Raw genomic sequence first — 27,043 nt, 5'->3', positions numbered from 1 at the left:
CCCCGCAGCGCCCGCCCGGCCCCGCCGAGCCCGCCGGGCACACCTTGCAGATCACGTTGAAGAAAACATCCTTGCGGCCGCCCAGGTCCTTGGGGAGGCGCCAGGTCAGCAGCACGTTGGAGCCTACGATTTCGTAGCTGAGGTCACGAGGAGCAGAGGGGATGCCTAGAGGGCAGAACAAAGGATCAAAATCCCAGGAAAGAATGAGAGAGAGGTGTGGGAAGGCAGGAGGCAAAGCAAAGAGAAAACAATAGAAGAACAAGTCGCTTCCTCTTCTCATTCTTACTCTTCATCATTTCTTTCTTAGAGCAAGGCTAAGAAAAACATACTCTTTGCTACATCAAGCACACACATTAACAAAGGAACAACTGTATTAGCACATTTTAGACAAACAAAATTAAAAAGAAGAGTCTTTGTTTCAAGGGTGTGACATTTTAATTTCCCGAAAAGAACAGCCATTGTTTAGGGAAGTGCCAATCCCTAGAAATTATAAACTTCACACAAGCTTAGTATAGATTTATCTCTACTGAGACCTGTAATTCTCTCCTTTGGCACCTAATATCTCTGAACTTTCTCAGACTTTAGTTAACCTATTGCATTTGTTCCAGGAACTGGATACCAGTTTTGCCTGCAATTATTCCTGGTGCCAGCCAGATTCCTCAATGGCATCAGAGGTAAACTCTGACACCTGAAAAAGTGCCCATTCTGTGCATCCAACACTTCCCTTGATGGCACAGAGACAGTGAAGAGAAGGAGGAAAATGCAGAGGGTGAGAAGAAGGCATGGGGATGAGAATGGGACAAGACACTGCAGCTAAGAAGTGAAAAATTCAGAAAGGTAGAAGTAGGCAGCAGAATTGCACTGCTAAACCCGGGCACAGACACAAAGCAAGATGGGAAGGGGAGGGACAGAGAGGCTGAGCTCAGTAACAGGGAGGGGTAAGGGAAACATTATTTACAGAACATTTTCCTCTGAAGGCTGTAATGAAACCCAAGAATCATCACTCTCACCGTCACTCTGTAGTCAGGTGCAGGAGCAAAGGGAAGTTTTGGGTTATTTCAATGGTCTTGAGAAGAGGGGAACTGCAACCCCCCTCCCCCCGAAAATCATTTGGGGACATTTCTCTCTCATTAACTTCCCTTCTTGCTCTCAAACATTTCATCCAAACACTTACCAGTGCAGGGAGCATCAGAATTGTCCGAAGCAGATCGGTAGTACCGGTTCTGACACACACATTCCCGGGAACCCGGCAGTGGAGCGTGGCTGTGGGCAGGGCACAGATGGCAGGGGTCATCTCCCACAGATACTTTAAAGAAACCAGGCGCACAAGCTAAGAGGAGGAGAGGCAAAAGCAGGAAAATCATTAATTAAGATTTCAGAAACACTGTAATCTAATTTACATTTAACTTCTGCTGCTGGGAGAAGTTCTTGCATAGAGCTACTGCTGGTTTTAGTTCTATATGGAGCATATTTTGTCCAAGTTGCCATTTCAAAACAGTTTATTTTATTCTGTATGTAATTGCTTAAATTGATTCACTGACAGATGAAAGAGAACCAGTCCTGAGACAGCTTTGGCCACCTCAAATAATTGTCTTCTCATTATTCACTCAAAGCACTTTTAAACTGGGGAAGCCAAGGAGCCCAGCCAAGCGATTTGTCTTGAAATATCAAACAGTTACCCACACCTCCTTCCTCACACCCAACACAGCCACAAAATTGGATTTTTTATGCTGCCTACAACAGTTTCATTGCTGAAAGTAATATACACTATCATTGCTGATTTTGCATTAAAACTAAGAGCAGACACTAAGACTGGCAGTCCTATTTTTTTCCTGTAGGTCTGAAAACTTCCCAGTAATGGATAAAAGTATGTTAATGAGTCAAATTTAATCTGCAAATGCATAGGAACATGTATATGCAACAAGTTGAAACAAGGATGGAAATCCATCCTACAGGGAAAGAAAATGAAAAATGAAAAAATAATTTATTAACAATATGGGAGTATGGCACATTCTAGGTTTGGCAAAGATGCCTAATAGGATGTGCTTGGACCTTATATAGAAGTGCTAGGATACAGCTTTTACTGCTTTTATGTATGTTTTCTAAAGCTGATTTTCTATATAAATAGATGCAGCTCTTTTAGATTTTATGGACTAACAAGCTCAGGTGAAAGCTCATTTGCAGCAGACATTTGGTTCATTAATTTCACAATAAAGAGCATTTACAAGGAATGGGAAACTTTCAGATAGACCCCAGATAAGAGCAGAACTATTCTAACAAGCAGAATATTCCAATGGATTGAGGATAGCAAAAAATTACCTAAAAAAAGCAAAGCAAGTAAGAGAAGAATATTGTATAGAGGTGTTATATGAAATCAGAATCCTATGTGTTCAATCCCCCTTGAGGCTACAGGTGCAGTCCAGAAATAACAGCCAAAAACATCTGTGGAGTCCCATCAGGTTTATGCCTCTTGTATTACTTCATCCTCTCTGTCAAAACTCTTCTAGGATGCACAGAGCAACCTCCACATGTACACAGATAAGAGTGGTCAGTCCTGGAACAGGCTAGACCATAAAGAGGACTTCAATAACTCTGAATGATAGCTATTAGATAGGGGAACATTTTTTCTTTCCAGCACTCAAAAAAACGACAACATTCAGTGTGTGATACACTGCCATTTGGAAAGGAAAGGGGAAGAAGAAACTGTAATTTTTCATGTGATGGATGATGGTTAAGAAAAGTGCAACTGCCTTTGTCTTCAGGCCTTTATCCAGCAGAAAATCAAATTATTCCCATACGGAGAGATACGTCCATATGTTTGTATGGACAAGAAAGAGTATGTAAGATTTTATCCACTTCATAAACTACACACCTTTCACTCAATTTTAGGCTCTCTTAACAGCCACAGATGTAGAATATAATATTCACATTTCTTGGCAAATGAATTTGTACTGAAACTACAAGTAGTATGAATGGGAAGTTCTCATCCAACACACTGCAAAGTCATTCAACCAAAATTTCAGGGATCTTTCTTTATTTCAAGTTTGAGAATGCTGAAATTAATGTGAATGGCTTTAGTTTCCTAAAGAGTAATTTTACCTCATCTGTTTTTTCTTGCATCAAACTCCTTGAGCTTTTGCTGAGGCTTAGAACTTATGATAGATTCATTGCACTTGTCAAGGCAGACCCTCTAGAACGGTTATTTTCTTTCATTCAGTATTACAGCCTGATATCAAGTAGGACACCTGGCTGCTAGTCACAATAATGAAAATGAACAGGTAATGGTAGTGTCTGCCACATATGTGATGCTAAAGGGAAATCTGTAGAGGGTACAGAAGTACAAAACCATATTTACCCTACAAGGACAGTGCAAAAAGATTTCAGGTAAATTCACCTTTAGCCCAATTGCAAATCATATGGAAAGTTAGCAAAGCTGTGAATGAAGAATTTGTCTGGTGTTTAGTAAATAAAATTAATTTTAAAATAAACATGTTGTGTTAAAATAGATAAACATCTATTTTTACAGAGTTCTTTTAACATCTACTGGCAACTTGCTGTTGAGCCTGGGGATGCAGGGGTGAGGTCTGCAGAGATGGCACACTGTTGATGAATTAGCCAAAGGTAGTAAGCACAAGTGCAGCGCTGTAGGTTTTATGCAATGGAACAAAATGGTGTAGCACCACCTCAGTAAAGAAAAGCAGTCTGTGTAAGCTACCTCTATTGGCTTAAAAGCACCTCTGTTGCTTAAAAGGCCATGCAAGATTTCATCCATGTTATGGGCAGTCACTCCAAGTGACCATAAACATTCAAAAGCTGCTTGTAAAACCAACCAACCAACATACAGAGCAAGAACACAAGCTTCTGGACAGGGACATGGTGCCAGCTAATGGCTAACAATACTATCTGCTTATATCACTGATGCAGTACACTGCTATAGGGACAACACTCTGGAACAGGTAGGTATAACAAACACTAGTGATCAAATACTTACACCTGTTCTTAACTGCCTCACAAAACCTAATTTCACTGTCCATGCACTGTGCTTGGCATTATAGGTCTGAACCACATGCAAAAGCAGGTTATTGCTGTCTCCCCAAGCACTGCCCAGGGTCCAATGCCTTCTGTCTTGTGACACTGAGCTGACTCCTTGCTACCTAAGAGATGAGGCCACATCTATTTTTGAGTGCAATCCCAGAACTGTAAGAGTCACTCAATGAAGAATTGTTTATTTAGGTTCAAGAGTAATGACAGCATGAGAACAGGTGACTTCACAGTAAATTACAGGTTTAAACAAGAATATTTCCACCAACTAAAGTAGCAAGCTTCTGAGAAAAACTTCAAATACAAGCAGTAGACAAAAAAAAAAAAACCAAACCAAACCAAACCAAACCAAACCAAACCAAACCAAAAAAAAAATCCAAAAAACCCCAAAAAGCCTAACCACATTTAAGAAGGAACCTGGCCTGTTTTTGAAGTGATTTTGATACAGTTGCCATTTACATCTCTTCCTTCCAACATCTCCAGGCCAAATACTCCCTCGTCCTTTATTTAACGTAAGCAGAGTGAAGCAGCCACATCGGCTCATTAATATGCACTCCACTAGAGCTGAGTGAACTGAAGAAACAAAACTTCACTGCAGCTGTTCAACCAATAAACAAATTTCAGTAATATGCTCACATGTCCTGTGTGCTTCGATGTTTACCTGTGAAAAACTGGATGGAGAAGTAATATGCTCACATGTCCTGTGTGCTAGACCAGAGCAGACTGATGTCTTGGCTACACCACATGGCATTCGATGTTTACCTGTGAAAAACTGCATGGAGCTCAGAGCTGACAGCTGGAATTAGCCTCCCATTCAGAGGCACGGATCTTCAAGGGGGACTACAACCAGCCTACTATACTGGAGGAGGAACACAACAGGGCGTAAGGGTTCGAGGAAGTTCCTGGAAAGGATCAGGAACTACTTTCTGACTCAAGCAATAATTGAGGAGGCAATGAGGGGAGGTGCCCCCCTGGACCTGATGCTCACAAGCAAGGAAGGGCTCACTGGTGATGTGAGGGCTGAAGGCAGCTTTTGCTAGAGTGACCATGACATGGTGGAGTTAAAGATCCAGAGTGCAGTGACCAGAGCAAAGAGCAAGTTCACAACACTGAACTCAAGGACAAGCAGATGTGACCACTTGGGTGATCTGGAGGAGTCCCGTGGGATAACACCCTGGAGTGAAGAGTGACTCAAAGAAACTAGTTCATGTGCAAGGAAAATCTCTTCCAGGTGCAAAAGCACTCCATCCCAACAAGCACAAATTCAGGCAAAAAATGCCAACAGGCCTGCATGTTTGAACAGAGCTCCTAGAACAGAAAGGAAGTATATGGAGGCAGAAGCACGGACAGGTAGCCTGAGAGGAACACAGAAGCATTGTCCAAACACGTAGACACATGGCTAGGAAAGCCAAAGTCTACCTGGAATCACATCTGGCACAGGATGTCAAAAGTGAGAAGGGTTTCTCTAAGAACAGAAGTGGCTCAAGGAAGACTAGAGAAAATATGGGTCAACTGCTGGGTGACACAGGACAAGTTCTTCACACCAGTCTTAACTAGCAAGACCAGCCTTTAGGAACTCTAGGTTCTGGACACCTCGGGGAATTCTGCAGCAAAGATGATGATCTTTGGCTTCTACTCAGCTTTGGTGAGGGTACACTTGGAAACTCAACACTAAACTGTGTTGAGTTTTAGGCTCAACACTAAACCGTGCTGAGTTTTGGGCTCCCCAGCACACTAGAGACGTTAACATATTGGAGAGAATCCAGCAGAGGGCCATAAAGATGATGAAGGGGATGGAATATTTCCCACAGGAGGAGAGGCTGATAGAGATGGGACTGCTCAGCATGGGGAGGAGAAGGCTTCCAGCAATCTCATGAACGAGCATAAATAGTTAAAGGGAGGAAGTGAAGAGGGCAGAGCCAGGCTCTTTTCAGTGTTTCTCAGTGACAGGCCCAGAGGTGAAGAGCACAAACTGAAACACAGCAGGTTTCCTCTGAACACAACGAAGCAGTTTTTTACCATGAGGGTGACCAAGCACTGAAGCAGATTACCCAGAGGGGTTGTAGAGTATCCTCCCATAGAGAAATTAAAAAATAGTCTGGACCTACTGCTTGGCTACTTCCTAGAGATGGCCCTGCTTCTGCAGGGAGGGGTTAAGGTGTACTCCAGAGATCTCTTCCAAGTTCAGCTATTCTTTGTTTTCCCTTAAACATAAGCCAATTAAAATGTGTGGATAGAGCCCTATGGCCTTGGTTGCCTCACTGCCAGATCATTCATCACATACATGATTGTGGGTGGGTGGACAAGGAACAATGAATGGAAAGTTCTTGACATTAGACTACATCTCATTTCAGATGTTCAGAAGTGAAATGAGAATAGGATTGTCAGGTTCCCTTGGAGGGAAGGGCCTAAAAAAAGACTTTAAACAAGACAGAAAAGTGTGAAGAAAAGCAATAAGGGAGGGATTTGCTTGCCCAGTTATACTCACATTACAGAAATTGCACCCGAAGAACTATGGAGTGGAATACTGAGCAACTTAGGAGGGAAAGATCTCTCCACAGTGATTATTTTTTATTGTCTAGTGAAAAAAATAATTACTACATAAACCTATAATCTCACGTTGTTATTTCCAGGAGGGATGGCAGATATAGAGAAACAATCATGCTTTGAAACTCTCATTCTGCCCCTGGGTATTTCTATTTCCAGAAGAAAAACAGCAAAATGAAATCACATAGCATACTGCAAGCAAAGCAGATTTACAGTGATTAAACATGATTCACATCTCTCTCACCTTCCTAATAAAATATAGTTGGAAAAATAATGCTATGGCCTAAGTTTTTTGTTGCTTATATTTTACATCTGTAATTTTGGCCAAAATGGCTGGACTGAATAAAATAGACACTAACTGGCCTCAAGCTACAAGAAGCTAAAGAATGCCTACGAAAGGCAGGCACTGCAGCTATCACAAACTTTCTGCTTCCACCTGAACCCTGCCTCTGCATCCAGTCAGAGAGTTGCTTACATTCACAAGAACCTTTATCCCTTTCCAGAATTGTCTAAGATAGGCTGCCCATAGCATTCAGGACTTTAGCCCACAGATAGCAATAATAATTGTTCCCAGGACATGGAGCTTTTCCTGGCATTGCCTCAGTCCAGTCACTATAAATAGTATATCGAAAGTCAAGTCAGGAGGAAAGAGAAAAAATTCCCTGGCAATCTAAATAGGCAAAAGCCACTTCCTCTTATTCAAGCACTTACAGTGAGCCTAGGGCTGTCTTCGTACACACAGACAGAATCTATCTCTCATTTGTTTCTGAATTATCTTACCTTGCATTCCCTTCTTACTGCACATCATGGCATCAGGTCCACTTGCCGTGGTCCTACAACCTCTGCAGATGACTGTGCTCACTGGAGACAGTCCTAACAAATGTTCAGACTGCAGCAGGCCCACTGCCACCAGGACTAGGATGTTTTTCTTTAGTGAACAATATCACTTCAGGACCATCCCAGAGAAAGCCTGAACAAGAGGAGCTTCTCCTGAAACACCTCCACAGTGTTCCTGCAGAACAACCTCACACAAAACAGGAACACCAGCTAAGCCACAGTCCTTGTCACTGGGGATAGTGCAACTTACCATCCCCCAGCACCAGGACTTTCCAAGAAAACACAGATCTAGCTCTGATTGATTCACAATATCGGATGCAGGGACAGAGGGTTGCAGAGCTACCACCTCAGGGGGCAGAGCAAGCTGTCACTTCCCATCAAGTCAAGCCTACTATGAAAGGAGAAGGCAGAGTTTGGAGCGCGCAAGCGCTTTTCCCTCAGCTTGTCTCAGTCGTTTTTCGTATCTTGGCACAGTGTCAGAATGCCACAACAGTTCAGCTGGGCACAGCTCATCTCAGACACTGACCCAGTTTTCCTCAGCTTCCCCTACACCACTCGCCCCTGTGTTGCCTGTGTTTGCCTGACTGCTCACCAGAGACAAGTTCCACCTGGGAGGCCAGATGAGCAGCTTCTGACAGACTTCTAGCAATAACAAATAGCAAAACCAGCAGAGAAGAGTGCTGGGATCATGGAGTGGCAGTAGGGAGAGGGGTAAAGAAAATGAAAATGAAGAAAGGACAGAGCAAGAACCAAAGAGGTAGAGAAAGAGGCATTAAAAAGCTCACTTGGACAGTAAGGGCAGAGAGGAAATATCTGGATAACTAAGCAAAATGCAGCAAGAGGAGAAGGACCAAGAAAGGCAACTGGGAACTTCACCAGAGCTTTAGGTACACCCAGCAGTGACTTTAGGGAATGTGATACAGGTGACACTGACTTTTTGTATGCAGATATGACTTGGAGCTGAACTGAGACACAAGAAGACATTTAGAAGAGGATAAAATTGCTCTCTTCTTGACTAAAGCAAGTGACCTGTATCTTGTATAGGAGTTCTGCTCCCAGGTGTACTATGGGGCAGCAAGAATAAATACTAAATGTCAGAGTATTGAAAATGAACAGTGTCAAAGCTGGAACTGGAGTCAACCTGAGAAGGATGAGTGGACACAGATGATTTTAAGGCCTAGGGAAAATTGGATGTGCAGACCTAGAGAGGGCTTCAAATGAGAATGACTCCTAGGTAAAGGGATGGAGTTTGGCACTTAGAGGGCAGGATGAGGGAAAGGAGTTAGCAACCAATAATACTGTAGAATCATGATGCAGATATTTAGACAATGCATTTCTCAAAATGCTAGAAATATAGCATAATTAGCATGCAGAATACACACTAGAAAATAAAAACTGTAGTGTCTTTTAGATAAAACACTTCTTCCCCCCTCCCCTTCCCATAAATATATCTATGGCTTGCTTCTGGTGGTAGTAAATTCCTACTGGGCCAGGCTATTCCACAGCAACTGCTACTGTGCATCTTGCATCTTGTTCTGAATAAGGTGGGATCAGCCTGCAATAGAAGCCAGGCATAGTGATGCAATAGGGCCCTGGGTTGATCTAGAGTTTCACACTTACTACAACTGTTTGGGTGGGAAAGAGAGACTGGAAAATGAAAGAAACATAAGGAGAGAAAAGTGTGCCTTTTGAGTCTTGAAGAAGAGCATCAAATCAACTGAGATAAAATAAATGAAGAACTCTTTCCTGCTTAACTGTTGATAGGAGATCAGTTGAGTAAGGGATTTTTTAGGTAAAAGAGGTGGAGCTGAAGCAATTACTGCCTAATTATATGTGGGAGAACTGCCAGGGACTGGGTTGTGTGAGGGAAAAAAAAGGCAAAAACACGAGAGGAAATATTTGGGCAGGGTAGGACAGAATATGAGTAGACAGCAAGCACTTGATACAGGAAAAGAAGCAAACTACTTGAAAAGCACCAAAATGTATATGCAAGTAGCAGAAGGAGGCTCAAGAAGCTAATGAAGGGAGCAGTATGGAAGAAAAAAAAAATTGAAAAAGGTAATCTAGATCAAGGCACCAAACATTGTTGTCAGCTGTGAGTTTACCTTGAAATTAAAGCTCTTACCCAGGAGAGGCTAAGACACTGGGTTTGAAGCAGAGCAGGCTGTGGGGCGGGAGCTTACAGCTGTCATCAGCCACCTAATGGGAGGATATGATGAAGGTGTAGGCACGAGGTGGCAGAACATGAGATAACAGACACAAGCTGTAATAACCTCTTACTACATCTTACTAAAACCTTCTTCTACATAGGAAAAAGTAATTTCACCATGGGTGTTGTCAAATATTGGAACAGTTGCCCAGGGACATTGTGTAATCTTCATCTTCAGTAATAACTAAAACTAGAGTAGAACGGGCCTTGAGTGACCTAACCCAATTTGGTCCTGCTTTGAGCGTGGGGTTGGAGCAGATGACTTTCACAAGTCCCTGCAACATAAATTATCCTGTGGTTTTAAAAGAAGCATCCTTTAAGTGATTAAAATTTAAGAAGACCTTATTGTGCTCTTTTTTCCCTTTGCTACTAGTATGTGCATATTTTTAGCAAACTATCAAATCTTTTATTTTAACATAGATCTTAACATTCTTTTAGCCTCACACACTGAAAAAGGTTTATTCAAGATGATGAGAAAGGGCATTTTTCAGTAACACAAAAATAATCATACAATATTCTTCCCAAATGAGACCTCCAACAGTGCCGTGCACAGTTGCTTGCTCCTGTAGTTATCAGTAATACAGATGTGATTCCTTCTGCAATCAGAAGGGACTGCATATACCAAAGGACATGGGCAATTTTATGGAATCCTTACATCAACTACAGATGACAGGCAGACCTTTTGCTTGCTAAGTACTCTTAGAAACAAACATCCAGAGAAAGAAGAGAGGAGAAGCAGCCATGTCGATGGCTAACCTTGGTAAACACTCAAATGCCCACCCTCTTACTCTCCCTCCTCAGCAAGACATAGGGAGAAAATTGGATGAGAAAGCTCGTGGGCAGAGGTAAAGAAGTTATAAAGACAGGGAGCTTGTTTACCAATTACTGTCGCAGGCAAGACAGACTTGGCTTGGGGAAATTTAATTTATTGCTGATTAACATAGATTTGGGTAATGAGAAAACAAAAACAAACATTAAACCAACACCTTTCCTCCTCCTCTCCCAAGTTCAGCTTAAAGCTTTTCACTCCAAACTTGTTACCTCCTCCTCTTTCTGGCTGGTGTTTTCTGCCTCTGGTTAAGTATGTACAGAGGTGCCACACACATGGCTAATCAGCTCAGCTCTGTCCAGAGCTGAGTCCTTCTTTATTTGGAAGTCAGCTTAGCACTTTATCAGGCAGTTATTCCTCTTCTCTTTTTTGTCTACACTGTCATTTAAAATATATTTTTTAAAATGTCCCCATCATAAATTCTAAATATTATTTTCAAAAGCATCTGGTAATCTAAATCCTATATGATTTTGCATGGCAAGGCACCCTGTGTGCATACATCTACAGAAAGAAAAGGAACTAAGGTCCCAAACTTCTTTTTTCCTCTGTAAACTGCCATTCTCATTTTTGACTGTTCAGCATGACAAATCTAATCAGATGAAGTGAAAAGTGAATCCCACGCAGATTGCACCCCACATCACCCAAAGGGCTTGCTAAAGGTTGCTGTTTCACTCTTCTATTTAGCTGGAGAAATCTGCCACATAGTAACACAGAGCAGGCAGTCTTATAAAAATAAGGAAAGAAAGTACCTTAAATCATGATAGGGGGCAGGGGGAAAAGAAAGGCTTTCTATCTATCTGCTCAGAATGGCTCTTGGCAGATTTGTTGTTCTAAATAAAGAGATAACAGCTGGTCCAGGAAGGACTCCACAGGCTTGCATATGGTGAGGGGGAAGGCAATGCCCACACATTCTTCTACCAAAGTGTAAAAAGGAAACTTGCTTCTCCTTCTTATCCTTGGTTGATTCTTCAGTCTTATTAAGAACACCTCTCTGCATTATCATCAGTAGAAATCTGCCCTTGAGCTATTGCTTTTGTTCTGTGTTTCTTCTAGAACACTGTGGCTGCTCTGTGTCAGGGTGGACATCTGTTCTTAGGAAAGGAGAACACAACACAGAGGAGAAGGGCTGGAGAGGACTCCATGAAGAGAAACACCAAGCAAGGGGACACGAGCTGAATGTGTCTTCATTCAGACAGGACAGCAACATGTTGTTAGCAGGAGAAGAGATTGGGAAGGATGATCAAGCCAGAAGAGTTTACAAGAAACATGAGGAGGAAAGAATACCCTTTAACATTATGGTTCATATTTGGTTGTCATTGGCTGCTCCAGGCTGCTCATGGAATCTCAGGAAGTAAATCATAGGAACTGACTTTTGTAGCTTGATAGACTGTCATTATTTCAGTTATTCCATATCATATTAACCATTTTCATCTGTCTCCAGCTTCTGTGACAATGAGGCTGCAAGGAAGCATCAGCTTTTCACTGAATACCATGGAAAATGGAAGACTTTTTTTTTTTTTAAATCCTTGTTTTTATTTGGCAAGCCAAATTTCTTTCTTTCTTTTTTTTTTTTTTGACTGCTTAAGACTACTATTTGAAACTAAATTATTGACTGGCAGTTTATTTAGACTGTAAACTAGTCATGCTACTGATGCACACAACAAATTTAGTGCCATACAGAGCTGCTCTACGTCAGAGCTTACTGTCTCTGAAGCAGTACTAAATGAATGTAGTTACATTTCTCTCAGAATGCGCAGGATAAAAAGGCACACATATTTTAATTATTCTCAAAGTTTAAACAAATGAAAAGCACTTATAAATTTTAATTGCTTTTTAAGTTTCCAGTACAATGACCTGTATTTTAATAAAGCTATTTTGCATGACCCAAATCACTTCATGAAGCAGGAATTTAAGGTAATATTGACAACATCAATTATTCATTGCATTTGCACTCTGGTGTTAACCAGAGTATTTGTACATTCCATGTCCGAGTTGAACTCTTGCTTGAATAAATCCAACTTTTAAATTTTGTCTGGAGCCAAAACTGTGTTCCATGTGACTTTTATCTCTTAGAGTACTAAGTGCAGCGCAGCAACATTTTAGACTGCTGAGAGATTTTGAGTAGATGCGTGTTAAAGGAAGCACCAGAAGAACATCATACACAAATTATACAACCAACATAAGCAGTTTGCTCTAATGGACTGTCCTAAGCTTAAGACAGGAACACAGTCATGACATTAGACTGGGTGCTCAGGCTTGGCCAGATTTTAGCCCAATATCACTTCTGGGTGACATGTAATGTACTCTACTTCCTCCGACAAACATATCACAGAAATACCATTCGCCCTGGAGCAGAGAGTACATTATTGGTAATGATGATATCATTGTGACTGCTTTTTCTAGTCAGGACAGGCTCACAGAGCCACATTTTCCCTCTCCCATGATCAGTCTGCTGCCCTTTCCCCTTTTTTTATTTTATTACTATACACTAGCAAAAAGGCCCAAAATAACTAGGACAGAGAGTGTATTAGCTCTGGGCTCAGCTCTCCTCCATGTGGCATCTTCCTTCTAATGCTGCTGCCTCTTGGTAAAGAAGCGGAATTATGGTAGATCTGGCTAGTGACAGCTCCTGCTAGATCTGTGTAAGTACCCTCAGTACTGTCTCTGGTGGCAGCTGTAACTAAGGCCTGAGTGGAGCTTCCAACCATATTCCTAGCAGCAAGCAGTGGTGTCCTGGTTTTGGCCAGGACAAGGACAATCTCTTGCATTAGCTGAGAGTGGGTATGGCTGTGGGGGTGTAACCAGGAACAGATGTTACTCTACACCACCTCTTATCATTGACAGGGGTGGAGGGAAGGCACTCACACTCCAAGGAAAAGAGCATTCCTTTCTGTTGGGAGAAAACCTTTCTGTGTTGTAGAGAATCAATCAGATCAGTATTTGTTTATTGTCACTTCCCATGTAAATCATCTGTCTTACACCTTTTGTTGTTAATATTGTTGTTGTTACTGTTCATTTTATTATCTCATTGCTGTTTCCAGTAAACTGTTCTTATCATAACTGATGATCTTTGTCTTTTGTGCTTCCAACTGGAGGGAGAGCGAGTGGCAGCGTGGTTTTAGCAATACCAAATTGGAGAACACCATTCCTAAACCAGGACAGATGGTCACTCCAACTCCAGTCGGAGGAGCTAAATGTGTGAGAAGAGGCTGCTACAAGGTGATCTCTATGAGAAATTATTTACTCTCCCAGCTCTGTGAAATTTTGGCTAGGGCCAAATATTGCTGACAAAGAGAACCATTGAAAAAATTGCTGCCTAAGGGGAAGAGGAAAAAAGTTCTCTCACCTTGGCAGGCTCGTTCATCATCCACAGGCTGGTAGCCAGCTTTGCAGGTACATCGTCCAATGGCCACCATCCACTCCCCTTCTCCATTGCAGTGCAGCCGAACACTTGAGGACCCCGTCGTGCTCGTCTCTTCAGCGTTGGGTACACATGTCCCCGGGGACTCCACCAGTGAGGTCCTCTCCCCGCCAGCAAACGTTTCAGGAAACGAGGCAAACCCTTTCACCACAGCTGGGCACTTGTAGAAAAAGACCTGGACGGCCACCAAGGACATGCAGGCTCCCGAATCCTGGAAGGCCAGGTAGAAGCCATGCTTGGTGAGTGGCCCAAAGCTACGTACTTTTACATTCATCTTGACCACCTTCCCAGTGCTGTCCACCTGGGAAAAGCTTTCATCAGCTGCAATAGTATCCACTTTGGTCCAGGGGCCCTCACGCCACTCTGGCATGTCCTGAGAGGCAATGTCAGTCTCCGACTGGTGGTAGTAGAGTGTGAAAGTCTCCTTGCAGGAAGAGGCCACAGTGCGCATGCTGGCGCAGTCCCTCACGGAGAAGCGGAGACGGACGTGGACGCGGTGGGCCCCGCGCCGCTCTATGAAGTGAGTGCGCAGCCAGTTATTCTGACCTGGTTCAGCCACGTTGCACACTTGAAAGGTTCGGATCAGGCGCTTCTTGTCATCCAGGACACTTACCTCATCCCACTACAATGGATATAGAGGAGAAAAAAGAAACAGGAATAAAAAAATTGATTCAGTATTCAACTGCACCAAAAATACAGGACAGGTCTTTGTCATCCCCCTCTCCTTGCCATGTCTATGATGAGATTTGAACTTGTTTATGCTATGTGCAGCAGAGCCTTCTAGACAGAGTATGACCCTGTAAAGAAGAGCAGTCAAAGCTCTGAAGTAAGAATTGTTGTGACAGAAAACATAAATCATGCAAACTTGGCCACACGACATCGAGAATCTTAAAATGCGAGAGTCACACTTTCTTCCTTCCTATCTTCCCATCTCTTATCTCCAGAGACAAAACAAATGATACAAACAAATGAGACAGAGCAAAAGACACTGTTCTCTGGAGAACACATTAAAGCATAAGTCCCTTCTACCTAGCTTTACCACAGTGAGAGCTGTGTTCTGACATTTCTTATCACCACGGCCACTACAGGGGCAGGTCTAGATCTGGTTTGTGCCTGCAGAACGCACAAGGGAGGGATAAGGAGGGGTAGAAGCAGGTTCCTTTACAAAGCTGTATGACAAAACCCTCCTTACCCTCTCAACAAGCTTTACAGAATAGGCACAAGGCCCTGGGTACGATAGAGGACGTGCATAGTGAAACAGAAGAGAAGGAACCTGCTCAAGCATTCTCATGAAGGTCTGACCAACCGATTTCTCACAATAAGATCTGCATTAAGACCATTTGCCAAGAAGAAACAACACCAAGTTACAGTCATTAGTGACTCCCTCCTGTGTGAAACAGAAGCACCCTTTTACTGATCGAACATCTTTTCAGGCAAGTGCTGTCTCCCTGGGCCCCAGTTTAGCAATGTCACCAGATGATGGAAGAGCTGAGTACAGCCTTCAGACTACTATCCACACCTGCTTTTTCACATGGGTACAAATAATGTCCCAACAAAAAGTGCAAAGTTGATCAAGAGTTTTCAGGACCCTGGACGAAATGTTAAAAAAATCAGGAGCACAGGTAGTGTTTTTCTCAATCTTGTCAGTAGCAGTAAGGCACATTTGAAAGAAACAAATCATGCTGAGACACCAATACTGGCTTCAGGACTGGTGGCTCTGCCAAAATGCTTGGGTTCGTAACCACTGAAAAATCTCTGAGACACAGGGTGTGTTGGGACATGACAGGATCCAGCGTCCTGATTGAAGAAATGTATCTTTGTTCATAAACTGGGGGAACTGATTGAGAGATTTAATCTATAATTGATGAAGGAAGGGCATACCACCAGGAGAGCTGAAGGTAAACCAAGGGCTGTCATGGCATAGACCTAGGATGGCAGTGCCAGCTGGGATTGTGTATGCTGCTCCTGGGAGCATGAAGAGCTCAGGAGCACAACTGAAATGTTTGTACACCACGGGAGCATTGGGCAATCATTCGTGGCACAAAACTTAACAAGAACAAGTGCCAGATTCTGCACCTGGGATGGAGTAACTGCAGGCACAAGTACAAACTGTGACAGGAGTGTCTGCAGAACGCCCTGCAGGGAGGGCCCTGGGGGTGCTGGGGGCAGCAGCAGCTCAGTGAGAGTCGGCAGGGCGTGCCCGGGCAGCCCAGAGGGCAGGAACCGTGTCCTGGGGGCATCAAACACAGAGCACAGCCGGGCAGAGCAGGGATCATCCATCATCTGCTGTGCTCAGCGCTGCTGCGGCCTCACCCGGAGTGCTGGGGGCAGCTCTGGGCACCACCACTCCAGAGGGGTGGGAAAGTCTCTGAATGTGTGCAGAGGGGGGAAACAAAGCTGGAGAACAGGCTGGAAGGTGTGTCCTGGGAGGAGTGGCTGAGGGCTCTGGGTTTGTCCAATGTGGAGAAGAGAGGCTGAGGGGTGACCCCCTTGCCCGGCAGCTCCCTGAGGAGAAGAATTGGAGAGGGAAGTGCTAATCTCTTCTCCTTGATCCATGATAGGATGCACGGGAATGGTTCAAATCTGCCTCAGGGGAAGTTCAAAATTGACATCAGGAAACATTTCTTTACCTAGAGGGTGGTCAGATACTGGAACAGGCTTCCTAGAGATGTGGTCAATGCCCCAAGCCTGTCAGTGTGTAAGAGACATTTGACAGTGGCCTTTATTACATGCTTCAACTTTTGGTCAGCCCTTAAGTGGTTAGGCAGCTGGACTAGGTGATTGTTGTAGGTACCTTCCAACTGAAATATCCTATTCTATTCTATTTGGAGGGGTGGCTGGAGAACTCTTTAGTATTTCTGGAGCAGAGGTGAAGGAGTAGGGTAAGGATGTGGCAATAGCATCCTACTCAGCACCGTTCTCTCTTAACAATCTGGCTTTGCAAAACACACTGTGTTCAAATTTCTTCATACGTACAAAATCCATAAACCAAGTCTCACAGTTTCCCTTTCTTCATCAGATGCATGCATGTCTTCCCAGCAGACACAGGGTCAAGAAGAGGGACAAGGGAAATGCTTACCCCATCAGAAGGATGTGCAGTCCAGCCAATCTCTGAGGTCTCTTGAGTTGTATCCAGCAGTATTTCTGTTTGCATTTAAAAAAATTAAATAAAAAAGTATTTTGTGCTATTCCAAGTCAGACTAAAATCTTATCTGTTCCTCTCAAGATTGTCTTGTAAAGGACTTCCATACAACAAAAATAAACATTCATGTTTTGAGACTAAATATGACAGGTTACGTCCATACTAATAAATTAAGAAAGATCAAGACAAAGGCAGAGGCACTGGGCACATAATCATGCTAACTCATGATTCTCAAGTTGCTTGGCAATTTTCCCACCTGACTTTCCCAGGCAAAGTATAAGCACACTGACAGCATGGTGCAGAGTTATCATAATGAGCAGTTCAGATGAGGCTCCACTCTTTTTGGAAAGGAAAAGGTGGGACACAAGATGAGCTACATGAATGCATGCCACTCTCATTAGAACTATGGTTGCCCATTTTATCTGCACATGTAAGTGTGGACACAAGGCCAAAGCATGTTTGTTCCCAGCTCTGGAACCAAATTTCTTTGGGAGTTTATGACCCAAATGATCCTGTAATGGATTGATTTTGTTCTGGAGCTGGGAATTAAATTATTAAACAATTACAGTATTAGGAATTATAATTACATTATAAGGAATTACAGTATTAAATAATCTGTTGCATTATTACACTGCTCAAGAGTAGGGTACATGCAGAACTTCACAGGCCTGGTTTATTCCCACAACTAGTCTGCATTTCCATTGTTATTGAATCTACTACTGCAGACAGATCAGATACCAGCCTTAACTGCTCTTGGGCAATTATTCTCTGCTTGGGTACAAAGAAACACAAAAGAGATTTTGACAGTCCAAACTATAAACAAAGTATTCTCCAAAAGAGAATGTCAGGGTCTGAGACCCCTGTGATATGCAAGCATGTGCTCTTCACTCTGTATACTTAGGACACAGAATAAGAAAATTACTCAGTTGAATAGGTATTTACATGTGTTGATATATACTGTATAAATCAATTGGCTTTTCTTAAATTCTGAGAAGCTTTATTTGCTTATTTTGATTTTCATATTTCTATCTTGTTACTTTAAAAAAAAACTTGCCATAAAGAGATTAAAAAATCCAACCCAAAACCTAACAGCCAGCTTATGTCACTATCCCTACCAATATCCCTGGGGATTCACTCCACACTAATCATTGGAAAGGAAAGACTCATCCATCCTAAAGCAGACATGAGCAAGTTTATACAGATCTCAGCCTTTACCAATGTCCCTGAACTATATTCCCTATATTCCTACAGGACATTTTATACTTTTTAGACCTCCCTGAGGATGCAGTTCCTTCATTCAAAAGCAGTGCAAAATACCAGGGCTGGCTTGCCAAAACTGGAAAGAACTACTGGTTACAGCTGAAGTACAAGCCCACTAAAATTATGTAACAGACCTCAGGAAATGCTGAGCTGCTCAGTTCTCGAGGATAGCTCAGCTCAGACAGCCCCTCTGAGCAGCAGAACATCTGCAAAAGGCCTGTGCCTCCCTGAGGCACAGTTTTCCCTAGGCTGTCCTCGTAGCAAAGGAACTTGGCATTCCCCCATGCCCATTATTTTCTCAATTGCACAGTGTGGCACAGGGATTGCACAGTGTCATGTCATTACTTTGCCACCGGGATCCCAGACATAATCTTGATATGCTGAAATAATACACAAGGCCATTTTTGAACACAGAAAGAACTTTTTTCCTAATCCGATCTGAGTCTCCCATTTACCAAAGTACAATGCTTCTACCCCTTGGAAACTCTAGAAGTAAAATAGAGAACAGTTAATCAGGGCATGGAAAGCCATACAGAAAGTGAGAAAGAAATGAAGAAAGGAAATAGAGAAGACTTGCTCAGTAGCCCTTGCTCTGCCATGTCAAGCATATTCTCCAGACAACTTCTCACCAGTGAGCAAGGTAGTATTTACCAAGCACGTGAGTATTTTACAAGCGAACAGAAATAGGCAGCCTGAAGCAGACAGGACTGTCCCTTTCACAGTGAATACTTTAAGTCAGAAACCACTAGAAAAATAAGAAAAGTACACAAGAATTTTGTGTGCATAAATCTCATTTCGCAACCTACGGCCAAAAGCCCCTCACTATTTTTGTTCTTCCTCTCTTTCCTACTGGCTGTATGCCTGGAATCACATCCCCAGTCACACTAGCTGCATGCACACTCATAAATCTAACAAGCTGTTAAACTGCTCTCTAGCTCCGAGGACAACAGGCACAGTATGGTTCATGTTCCCATGGCTAAAAATTCCAACCCCACAGAAGTGCACAGCTGCATCCAAACCACCTCCCAGGAATGGTCCTCAGTCCATCCTAACCCCTGACCTATGTGTAGGCACTGTTTGTGACAAGATTATTTGGCATGAGCCAAACAAACCCATGGCTGTGCTCATAATTTAACAGTATGAATGACTACATGTGTACAGGTATAAGCCTTCACTCTGACACTTTATTAGCACTGATGACTGAGTAGCACTTCACATCCTCACTGGGCTGGGCTGGACCAGTATCTGCTCCTCTTCAGTGCCAACAGAAATTATCTGTTCAGCTGAATTTACCACCTTGGAAGAAAAATGGCTTATACCCTTTTAACATTGCTCAAAATCAAGGGTCTTGCAACATCAGGTTATAGACTCAGTCTCAGTCCAGCCCACGATGCTGCTAGGGGCAACACTGATTCAGGTATCTCAGGGTATCAGGGTATCTTTGGAGCAATATTCTACTCTGCATTAAAAATGAGGAACAGGCAAGGTATCTGAGCAACCTAGAGGCTTTGAAACACGTGAAATTATGACAATTCTACAATTCTTTTTCTACTCTACTGGTTTAATCTCAGTTTTGAAGAATGATATTCCAATTGCATATTACAACTGTTATTTTACTTCAAGGAAGGTAAAAACAACTGATGAGAAATTCTCCTATATGTCTCTTCCCTAAACTAAAAAAAAAACAAAAAACACATCACTTTTTATAGAAGAGTCAAATGGGTTCATTACACTCTGCAAAATCTAAACTCTCATTTGAGTATCCTCAGTTATTGCCGGCCAGAAAGGGTGAAATAAAAATCCCAAATACTACAGCTAGTACTATTCTATATTTACATCACAAACTAATCTCTTGGGCTACATTATGCTATAATGTCAACATCCAGAAAAACTGGGCAGAGGATGGAAGCTATTACAGATCAGGCTGCTCAGAATAGGCACATTAATAATTTTCACATTTTGGTCTGCCTGTACTTTCAAGCAAGACTATTAAGCGCTTGTGTTACAGACAAAATGATCCCCTGATGCAAGAGGATGACAATTCACCCAAAGATGACTGACCCTTAGACAACCTTCATGGAGGCAGAGATGGCCTAACAGCTTTCTGGACTGAAGAACATTTGCCCCTGGTGTCTTAACAGTGCAGTGGTGCAAGAGGGAATTATACAACCAAAGCCTTGCAAACTACAGCCACGGACAAGTGAGTTGATCCTGAGAAGAGAGTAAAAGAATCCCTTTGCCTGCTACTAAAACTGTAGAATCACAGAGTGAAACAAGCTAGAAGGGAGGTACAGAGGTCATCTTAACCAACACCCCACTCAAGGCCAGGCTAAATTACAGTAGGCTGCTCCAAACCTTGTCCAGTTGAATTTTGAATATATCCAAATGTACACTGATAGAAGGCAAAGGGCACTATGGTAAAAGGTAACATTCAGAGAGTTTGCTTTGCTACGGAGCTGAATGCCCCAAGCAGCAAAACTTGCTTGCTTAACAGATTTGAAAAGAATTGAAACATTTCTGAGCTTATTCTGCCTTCCATGATCATTCCTTGAAAAAGTAGGAAGTGTGTGAATGCTCTCTAAGAAGTCTGGGAAGAGAAAGCATTCCATGGGCTTATGCAAAAATAGTGTTAGGAGTTGTCAAATCCAGTAACCTCACACAAGCCAGGCTGCTGCAGCTCCGTGGCCCCAGGCACAACCAATAGCAGGGTTAGGTGGGTATCCTCAACAGGCACACACACAAACACATGCAGGCACTGCACATCTATGAATGGCCAGCCACAAAGACCAACACAGGCAGAAGCACTCACCAGTCATGCAAACAGAAACAGCACCACCAATGGCCTCATCCTGCTTCCCTTTCTGGTTGGTCAGGATTAAGGTCTGCTAGCGGGAAATATATATGCATTTGTATACAAGGTGGATCTCTGCAATAACTGTCCTTAAAGATTTAGCCTCCTGACCTCTGGATCTGTGGTCTCTCCATCTGCTGGTACCTGAAGCTCACCTGAAGCCTCACTCCTGGTGTGAGCAGCCAGACAAGCTCACTCACTGTCTGTACACCCCTTGACACACACACACACAGAGGCACTCTAGGGATCCCCTGCCAAGTGGCTTTAAGGGTGCAGCCTACCCAGTAGCTAGCCCTGGGTGCTTGCTCTCCTGAGCTGCTATTCTGTGGATCTCTCCATGAAGTGGTCTTCGACACTCTGCCTACCCAGGAGTTGCCCTGGGATCATCTCGTCTCTGGGTACACTGAGATACACAACACATAGACAGTACTCTCAAAGAACTCCTGGAATTTATGGTGACCAGAATACCTGACCTGGACCTCCTCATAGTTCTTCCCTCACTAGATAAACCCCTCTGTTTGTCTCACTCATAGAGACACACACATTTAAACCGGTGTCTCACTCCTCCTCCAGACTCTGCTCCTTCCCTGCCTTCCTAACCCACTAACTCCACCATCAAGTTAGTCTGGCTTGCTATAGAGATCACAGACTCACTAATTAAAGCTCACTCACTCCAGCTGCTTGCTGCTTGCATCACAGATGCACAGATTCTATGCCCTGTGGTCCACCTTGAGTTCCTAGCACTTGATTTTCATCCATTCCATGATCTTCAGCTGCTGGTAGCGCCGACTCATGGGCACTCTGACCTGTGGTTCAAATCCAGTTGCTGGTATACAAATGTGCATACGCACACACACTCACACACACACACAAAAACAAAGCCCCCTCACCCAAGTAACTGGTGAAAAATGGAATTTAGTAAGAAGATAGGATAGACTGTGGTGATCAGATGCCTGACAGCCATACTGACCTGCAGTTGGTGTATGTGACTGGCCCCTTATCTCTTTACTTTCTCACACTTAATCCTCCCTTTCCACACCTACAGTTACTCCTCTAAACAACCCACAGTAAATTCTGCAGATTATCTTCCTTACATCCCATAATAAATACCATGCCACTGTTGGAAATAATCTCCTTCAATCTGAAAGGTGTTCCAGAGAGCACTTCCACTGATATAACCTAATGGGTTCACTGCCACCCCATGGACTGATCACACTCCTGTGATAGCTCTGGGAGAAGCTGGGTCAGGGCACTTATTTCTCTGTTAGGTTATTGAGGGTCCCCTGCCTTTCACTGTTCCTATGTGCTACTTTAAGCATGGGGAGAGGACCCTTTTATCAGGAACTTTTTATCACTCATATAAACAAATATATTTATTCATGGAGGCAATCATTTGGAAACAATACACGGTGAAACCTTTGGGAAGCCCTAAATACAACAGAACGTCTTCCAAAACTAAACAGTAATTGTGGTGAAGTAAATAATAAATCAATAGCCAATGACATATGCAACTGTAGTAAGTACTCCTTTCTTAAAAAAAGAGTTGATGAAACAAGTAAAAAACCAAGCAGAAATAGCCAAAAAAATCCTACTTGTTTATAACTATCCAACACAAAGGTTGATGTTATTTTTTAAAAGATAATATCTTACAGATTAGCTATGACTTAATACAAAAAACCAAGCTACAGAATTATAGAATATGCCTCCTAATATAAGAGAATATATACAAAGCCAATCTATATGAGAGAAATGAGTTCAAATTTTTTCTTGTATAAAGCCATAATGTCAATTCTGCAGTGAATGATCCTGTGTTACTTCTGCAATGTTATTTCTCAAATGCAATTAATTTTAGAAGAGCTATTTGGAATCAATGGGATATGTGTTTAGTAAGTTCCATGAAGTATAATGTAATTTAACTGCTTGCTATGTCAGAGCAAAATGCTGACACTATCAGAATATCAAAGTTGTCATCTGCAAAGAGGAATTCTCACACTCCAACCAGGAGTTATGTACCATCTGTGAAAGAGAGAAATGACAGCCAAATGGTGTAGGATATGGAAGTACACAGCTTTTTGCAAGGTAACACAGTTTTTAAGCTTCATGAATGATTGTGTATTTTTCTCTTCCCCAGCCCCTTTCTTTTGTTAAAGCTCTAAGGAAACTGCTGGGATTAGCATGTTGCACTACTACTGATGTCAAAAAATGCAGACATCAAGAAATTAAAATAAAAAAGGTCCAACTTTGCATATGAAATCCAGTTAAATTACTATCTACAACTTTCCTAGAGATACAATATAATATCTACTCTTCCACAGCTTAAGAAGTTCATTCTCCGAACACCCATTATTAAGTCTAGAACTTGGGTCTAACTGCCACTGCCATCAAACCAGCTACTTTCAATACAGCACAGCATGACTTTTAATGCTTATCTACATTCTCCTGCTTGCTTTTTTTCATAGACATTAAGAAGTGAGCTTATGTCTTCCAAAGTTATACCAAGGCATACACTGAAAGTCCCAGAGACCCTGCATTACAAGAATGCCATTCCTTTTCTTTGCAGCTTTAATTAGCTTTGAATATAAACAGTGTTAGTTGCAGCATGAATAGTCTCAGATCGGGAACAGATTCAACACAGGGCATGGCGCAAACCTGGGAACAGGGATGTCCCTAGCACAGGAACTACACAGGAATCTATTATGGAAGAAAATGAATCAAATGGAGCTGCTGAGACTGACCAGAAATATAAACCCCTGTCTGTTCCCCCTTTACAAACAGGCTGCACATCCAGCCCGGTCTCATTCACGTTCTGCATGCCTACAACAGGATATTCCTCTGCCCCGGCCTTTCCAAGCATGTAGCAAAGTTTTTGGCATGCAGGAGAGCACCAGGAAAGAACTGTGAAGAAAATGTTTGCTAGGATTTTAATAACTCATCTGAATCACAAGCAATCAAACTAAAAAGTTAATTTCACCTTTTTTCCCCCTGAATTAAAATGACATTAATTTAAACCTTTCTTTGTATATACTAAACTGCATATAATAAACCAAAAGAGAGTGGTATTTTTCACTCTGAAGATTCCCTCTGAGGAAGGTATATCTTCCTCCACTTCAAAGGCAAGCCAATTTGAGCAATCAATATGTTATTTTCAACACCCCAAGACAACAACCAAAGGGGGAAAATGAAATGTCTGACCTCACTATCTTTTTTCTTCCATATTCCCTTTTGCCAAAGAGATACTCTTAATGCAAAGAGGTTTTACCAAAGCAGAAGAATTATTCTCTCTATGTCTTGAATTTCTGGAAGATACTTAGAAAGATTGTCCAGCTATTCTGCAGGCTTGAGAGCTTGTTGTAAAATAAATGCAATCACTTACAGACAGAACACATCATTCCTTTGGAACATATTTAATGAGTTCTACAAAATGAACTCTGCTTGTGTTTACAGCTGTAGACATTTAGAACTCCATCAAAGCAAAACCAATATTCACATAAAATTGATCTCAGTGCCCTAGCAAGAGCTATTTCATTAACAAGTTATCACTTGCTCTCACCTGTCTTGACTGCAGCCCATCATGCATTCTGAAATTCTATGCTTCACAAACTTTTAAAATCAGAAGGGTTAACCTAAAATGTTAACTTAAATTTTCAGTGATATTACATACATGTATAGATTTTCAAAGAAATAAAATTACTGTATTTCTTTATGTAGCTTTGAGAAAAAGGAAAAATCCATTACTTCACCCAGCACGTAGTTCAAAAGTAATGCTCTCAAAATCAAATCCTCAAAAACTCTTGCAGATCTATAAACACTGAGAAATGTGATCTTAATGAAAACTTCTGTGCAATTGTGTTTCCTTTTATAAAGCTAACCGCCCAAACCAGGCTTCCCTCAAGTTCCCATTCAGGCTTTTTTTTTGTGTAAAAATCATGTCTGGAAAACTTTGCACAGACATGCTCATTCCTGGTGAAATCAGTGTGTCCAAATACTAGAGCTGTATTAAATAAATTCAGCCTAATGTCTCCTTTTTATGCATTAAAACCAATACCAACAAAATAATTTCAATTGCTTACAAGAACTTCTTTACCTCTGAGTCATGAAGGTGTTTAAAGTCCCTTTAGGTCCTGTAAAAGCATGCTGCCATCTTTCTATCTGAGAGGCATTCTGCCTAAGAAGTATTTGCTCTCTTCATAATTCATATGAAGATAGTCGGAATCTTTTGACTACTTCCCCTCTCTACAGCTTCTCCCTCTTTTCTTAACGATTAACATTAAGGTTTAGAAAATTTCAAAGTTTGAACAACATTTAGTTGGAGACAAAATGTGATTTACATTCAGACTTTAACTCAAATGCCCCAGAAACACTAGGAAGAATTGATTGATTCATTTTCCCACTCAGTCAACTCTCTTTAGTTGGCGGTGAAATGTGTTTTAAACACCATCTAAAACTTCTAAGAAGCTCTAAAAAACCGAAGACCACACTGGATATTCCCTATATTTCTCAACTTAAATCTGAAACCTGAATTTCAAGTTTCTGCTATATATAATAATGAGTCAACAAACAAGCCATGAGCCTTTCTTCTTCCTTATGGACAGCTCTGCACTAAAGCAAAGCTTTCTACATAGTTATCATCAGACTTTCCTCCCCTACCATATAATTTTTATTTGACTTTTGACCACAACAAAAATACTTACCTCTGAGATGCAAATCAGCTTTAAAGTGCAAACTTAGGACCATGCAGTACAGTCATAATGAAGATGCTGACTCCCCTGACCCTGAATTGAGAGCTGAAGTTCGGCTCATGGACACCTTTACTGTTTCCTCTCCACAGGCAGAATTTTACTGTCCTATTTTAAACCAGGCAGGTCAACTATGTGATCTGTGAAGCTGTATCACACAGTGCTTTCGAAACTCTTTTTATCTTTACAAACTTTCCAGACTGAGCACTGAATTAAAAAAATGTTCGTTTGTACAGGCATCACTCAGTTACTTCATATTTGCAGAGAGAATTTCTATCTCAGTTTCTCTACCAGTTACACAAGGAATTACACAGTAACTTTTAATACAATTTTAAAATCAGCAATTCACAGAATTTCGGGGATTTAAGAATTTGTATTATAATCATACATTAATTATTTAGCCTCTGAACTTCCCACACACACTGTATTCCCCTCCTATTAAGAGAAGGGATGCTTTAACAAGCTTTCCTCTTTTTATTAGATCTCACACTATTCTCCTTTCCTGTCCTCTAGGTCCTTCCTTGCTTCCCTTTGATTCCATCTCTCCCTCCTCTCCTCTTTCAGTGGCTTTCAGAAATGCAAGAGATGAACATTCATCACAAAGCAGTACAGTTCACTGAGCACATGTAGCTGCAAGGATATTCTCGGAACAAACAAGGGGACTGTTTACAGTACCTCTGCCCTTCTCTAACTCTCTTCCACAGCTCTCATCTTATCTCCTGCTCTCATCACCCTCCCTTCTATCATCTATTCTTTCTTCTGCCACTTTCTTGGCACCTCTTTTCCCTGCCTACCTTTTCCCTACCCTGCCTCCAGTGCTTTCTCCCTCCTCTTTGCTGGCTGAATGTGAACTGCCTCTTCTTGTTAATGCAAAACATTCTCTCCATATCTATTATTTGAGGCAAGTTTTTCAGAGGTGAGACAAAAACTCTTGATTTCAGCCCATTGGGTGCTGTCTTCTCGAACAGTATAAACGTCCAGAGATTGTTTCACAAAGCGAACATGGTGCAAGAACAGAAACACGAGAATCAAATACACACCAAGCATAAACAATGAACTTATTCCTGGATAAAAAAAAAAAATCTATTCTTTGAGGCAGTCACTTCTGCTTTAAAGATAGTTAGTAGTAATGCTCACTAATGATCCTTCATAAGAGGGTTTGCCTCTCCC

At 42.0% G+C, this 27,043-nt stretch overlaps 1 protein-coding gene across 1 annotated transcript in view; it reads right to left on the bottom strand.

The window, feature by feature from the left end:
* The window catches only part of EPHB6 (EPH receptor B6), a 66,391-nt gene that overhangs the window by 20,559 nt on the left and 18,789 nt on the right, over positions 1-27,043 (bottom strand). Inside the window, exons 3-6 of the mRNA XM_005429957.2 lie at positions 16,964-17,028; positions 13,810-14,506; positions 1,175-1,330; positions 44-165 (exon numbers count right to left, since the gene is read on the bottom strand). Coding sequence (XP_005430014.1) covers positions 44-165; positions 1,175-1,330; positions 13,810-14,506; positions 16,964-17,028 — 1,040 coding nt within the window. The remainder of the gene's footprint in view (positions 1-43; positions 166-1,174; positions 1,331-13,809; positions 14,507-16,963; positions 17,029-27,043) is intronic.

Source organism: Geospiza fortis, unplaced genomic scaffold (genome assembly GCF_000277835.1).
Source record: "Geospiza fortis unplaced genomic scaffold, GeoFor_1.0 scaffold1047, whole genome shotgun sequence".
NCBI classification, from domain to species: Eukaryota; Metazoa; Chordata; class Aves; order Passeriformes; family Thraupidae; genus Geospiza; species Geospiza fortis.
The sequence above is the reverse complement of the archived record's forward strand: the minus strand, read 5'-3'. Positions and strand labels throughout refer to the sequence as shown.